The sequence below is a fragment of the Stomoxys calcitrans genome, chromosome 4 (assembly GCF_963082655.1).
Source record: "Stomoxys calcitrans chromosome 4, idStoCalc2.1, whole genome shotgun sequence".
Lineage (NCBI taxonomy): Eukaryota > Metazoa > Arthropoda > Insecta > Diptera > Muscidae > Stomoxys > Stomoxys calcitrans.
The window spans coordinates 58,177,465-58,181,646 of NC_081555.1; the positions used below are offsets into that span (position 1 = coordinate 58,177,465).

The 4,182-nt window shown below is 37.0% G+C and overlaps 2 protein-coding genes across 3 annotated transcripts in view; one reads left to right on the forward strand and one right to left on the reverse strand.

Annotated features, from left to right (window-relative positions):
• LOC106087131 (dmX-like protein 2) overlaps window positions 1-3,192 on the reverse strand; it is a 552,769-nt gene extending 549,577 nt beyond the window's left edge. The window contains exon 1 of the mRNA XM_059366477.1: window positions 2,982-3,192. Within this exon, the coding sequence (XP_059222460.1) occupies window positions 2,982-3,068 (87 nt within the window). The 5' untranslated portion in view covers window positions 3,069-3,192. The remainder of the gene's footprint in view (window positions 1-2,981) is intronic.
• Window positions 3,193-3,367: 175 nt separating this feature from the next.
• LOC106087133 (uncharacterized) overlaps window positions 3,368-4,182 on the forward strand; it is a 32,249-nt gene continuing 31,434 nt past the window's right edge. For both annotated transcript variants that reach the window (XR_009397942.1, XM_013252061.2), the window contains exon 1: window positions 3,368-3,561. Coding sequence is in view for 1 of the 2 variants with exons in the window: in XM_013252061.2 (XP_013107515.2) it covers window positions 3,396-3,561 (166 nt within the window). In the remaining variant the exon portion in view is untranslated. The remainder of the gene's footprint in view (window positions 3,562-4,182) is intronic.

The following is a 4,182-nucleotide window of genomic DNA, read 5'->3' on the forward strand; positions in this document are numbered from 1 at the left end:
TTCAAGAACTCTGCCAGGGCTTGGCCCCGCTTATTAGTGTTGGGTACTACCCCACGAAATGTGGTGAGAGTTCGCATCGCACCCTATTAGTACCTCGTTTCCTGTTTGTTTTGCTTTCCTCACCAGCCGTTGCAGTTCCGAAGTGGGTGGCGGTGTCGGAGAGTCGAAAACAGATAAAGTGGTGCCAGGTATGCTCCACCGTCTCCCTGTCTCACCACTGTTGCATCCGACGTTGACATCTCTGGGGAAAATATATAATTAAAATTTTTATGACAAATAACGCAGGTCCTCGGCCGAGTACCAGTGTTAGCATAGAACCATTGGTAGTAAATATAGATTAGTCCAGAAACTTTATTCCGGGTCGTCCATGGCTCCTGAATTAAGGCAATATGAATCTTGCCCTTGCTGATTTTCTCAATCATTGGTCCTCCAGTAGATGGGCATTTTGGGAGTTGGTGATGACCTCATCGTCTGCTCCCTGTTCTTTAGAGTGCATTGACTTTCTTGTCACTGCACTGCCTGATGTCATCGTATTAGGTTATTTGCCTATCCTAGTCTTCCGAATCTTTATAAAGTCGATAAAGCTTCCATCGTCGGCTCCCTGTTCGTTAGGCTGTAATGAGTTTATATTCCTGTACTGCCAGATGTCTCAATAGTAGGATTTCTGCCTATCTTAATCTTCCAAATCTTAAGTAAATAGGTGATGGTACCATCTTCGGCTCCCCGTTCGTTAGGCTGTATCGAGACTCCTTTCGTTACATAATGCCTAATATTTCAATATTAGGATCTTTTCTTATCCTAATCTTCCGAATCTTGAAGTCGGTGATGGGTCCGTCGTCGTGTCCCTGACACTTCGACATAAATTTTAGTTTCATATTTTAATCTATTTTCAAATAATTTTCATTTGAACACTATATAGTCTGATCAGCAAATATTACGATTTGGGGACTGGTTTAGGGGGTTGGAGCTGACTGCATTTATTGGGCATCATTTTTAATGTCATATTCGAAGTCAACTCCAAAATACCTATCATTTGAGTCCAAAATTGGCGTGATCGTCCAAAATGCTTTTTGGGCGGTTTTGGGTTTGGGCCGGTCCCCTAGATACTAAGACACAATTTTTAATATAATACTCTACTCTCAAATACCTTTCATTTGAGTTCCATATTGTCCCGATCGGTCTACTTTTGATTTTGAACGGTGCTCTTGGGTAAGAGCATCACACCAAAATGTCAACGAATACTGAGCGGATGATACGAATCATCTCTTATTTTTAGTGTGTCAGCTTTCATTTTGTTGCTTGTATTGCAACGACAATATACAACAACTAAGGACGGGCTAAAATTGGGCGAAGCCGACCTTTTGATACCCTACACCACATTGGATATGCAGGCTAAGACGTTGAATTTAAAATTTGCTTAAATTTGATTTTTTGAGAACATCGATGATAAATGGGTTAGCAAAGGCCTTAAAAGTGAAAATCGGGAGATGCATATATATATGGGAGCTATATCTAAAACTGAACAAATTTCTATGAAATTCTTCAGTCATCAGAAGAGTTAACAAATTACTAAATTATTGATTACTAATCAAAATGGGAGCTATATCTAAATCCGAACCGATTTCTCTGAAATTTACATATAATGTCGATACTTATAAGAGAATCGCTCATGCAAAATTTCCTGAGAATCAGTTAACAAATGACGATGTAATTTCAATTTTATTCCAAGTCGGACGAACACATATATGGGAGCTATATCCAAATTCAATAGGCTTTGTCTCTAGGACCAAGAATATGGTTGTGCTATATTTGAAGATACTCGGATGAAAATTGCGACCTGTACTTTGTACACAAATTAACATGGGCAGACGACAGACGGACAGAGAGATGGACATAACTAAATCAAATCAGAAAGTGATTCTGAGTCGATCAGTGTCCTTATCAATGGGTCTAACTCACTTTATTCTGGGAGTTACAAACAAATTCACTAAGTAATAATACCCTGTACCACAATAGTGGTGTGCATAAAAAACCAATCATCAAAAAGTGAATGCGTTTGAAAGCAACATCATTATTTGCTACTGTTGAAGGAAGGCGAGTCAGAAGCAACGAAATTATGAATGTGTTCTAAAAGCGAATGGTAGCTATATGTTTTCCAGTGCACATGTCTTCTTCAACTTTGTTCATTTTTATACATTTTTAGTAGAATCCATGGTGGCGGGTTTCCAAGACTCGGAACGGCCGAACTTACTATGTTTTTAATTGTTTTAATAAATGTTGTATCCGTTGTAACAAAAAATTTTAAATTTGGTTTTGAAAGGAGGGATCTAAAATTGTTCGGGGAGCTAAGACTCCCCCCACCAAAGCTCTATCTACGTTGGAGGTCATACCTGGTAAATACCAATAAAATACAGATAAATACAATAAAGTATTTATTTCCAAGCAAATATTTATTGAATTTGCTCATACTTGTATGATAATATCAAATCAAATTTAAATTTGTATTACTTTCGCAATTTGCTTGCACTTTATGGAGCGCACCCCCAATTTCGATGAATTTGGGTAGACAAGTGTCATGTGATGATTTTGAAGTTTTTTCTTAGGGCAAAGTTCTATGGAACGAGTAAGCCCAAATCCAGTACGAAAGTACTTGCCTCGCCATCAAAAACTAACTTTTAGTCGAGTTCATTTTAAATCAGCATAAAAAAGTACCTGCTCTTAAAAAGAATCGTATGTTTAGATTGAGTATTCTCGCAAGAAACGAAATGTACAAGTATGTATAGGTATGTATGCAACATTTGCACTAATTTGCAGTCAAGTGCGTCACTACCTACTTTTTTATTTCTTTACAAATGCACATTCTATTAACTGATGTTGGAAGTTTTAAACTCCTAAAGCAATGATGTAATTAAGATACATAGTGACCTATGGCTATGAATTTTATTTGTTTAATGAATAAAATGTGAAAAACACGGTCTTACGGTAAATGGGATTCCTTCCACCGATCCAATGGCAAAACATCTATCGCCAGCATTGCAGGCACCACTTAATATTTGATGGCAATTCATTGTTCTATCATCATTACAACACTTTTTGAACTTATTGAATTTTAATTAACTCTAAATGATAGATATTTCGATTTTTCAATTTTCACAAATTTCCTTATCTGAATTTTACACAATACTGAAATGGAGTTGCCCATTTGTTAAAATGTTAACCAATGTCAGCTGTCAGATTTTCGATTTTCTTACTAATCGATTTTATGTCGCATATCAAATAGGGTAATCAACTTTTGGTGACGATGCTCTGTTTTAATTTCCAGTCTACCAAATTCGCTAGCTTATTGCTGGAGAAAACACAGGTTTGATCAAGATGACAAATTGATCGCATCTTTAATGTTAGCTGGTTTAACCGATGACTTTAAGCCGCTTGTCATGGCTGTGGAGAATTCTAAGGAAAAATTGACGGTAGATATGGTGAAGAATGTTCTACTTCAAGACGCAAAATTTGATAAAGCTTTTGAGAAAGAATCAGCATCACAGTCAAAAGGTGTCAAGAAAGGTAAGAAGCCAATTAAATGTTTCAATTGCAATGGAAATGGGAACATTTCAAGAAATTGTCCTCGCAAATCGAAGTCGAACAACAATGCTGTTACCAAGAAGCATGGGAGCTCAGATGTTTTATTTGTCTCTAGTAACGTTGTCAGCGCATGTGAAAAAGCAACAAATGCATTTTCAAATACGGAATCTGCAAACTCCGGTATGTCGATAGTGGAGCAAGTAACCACATGACAAAAGAGAAGAACCATATGTATAACATCCGTGATGTTAATAAAAAAGTAATTGTTGCGGATAAGGGTGAACTGGTTGTGGAATCCATTGGAGATATTGACATTAACGTTAGGTCTTGGAAAAAATAAGAGGTTTGTTACTGTCAAAGACGTGGAATACGTTCCCAACTAATGTGCTAATTTCGGTTCGACAAATGACCAAGAATGGAAAAAGGTATGCTTTGAATGTGAGGAGTGCAACATTTTTGATAAAAAGGGACTTATCGACGATTTTAAGTTGCCACTGAAGGATGGAGCACATCTGTAATAAGAAATTAAGTGAAGTAAAAAGTGCAAATACAGGTATAAAATTTGATCGTGAATGGACCTTGTGTTGTATGCGTAAAAGGAAA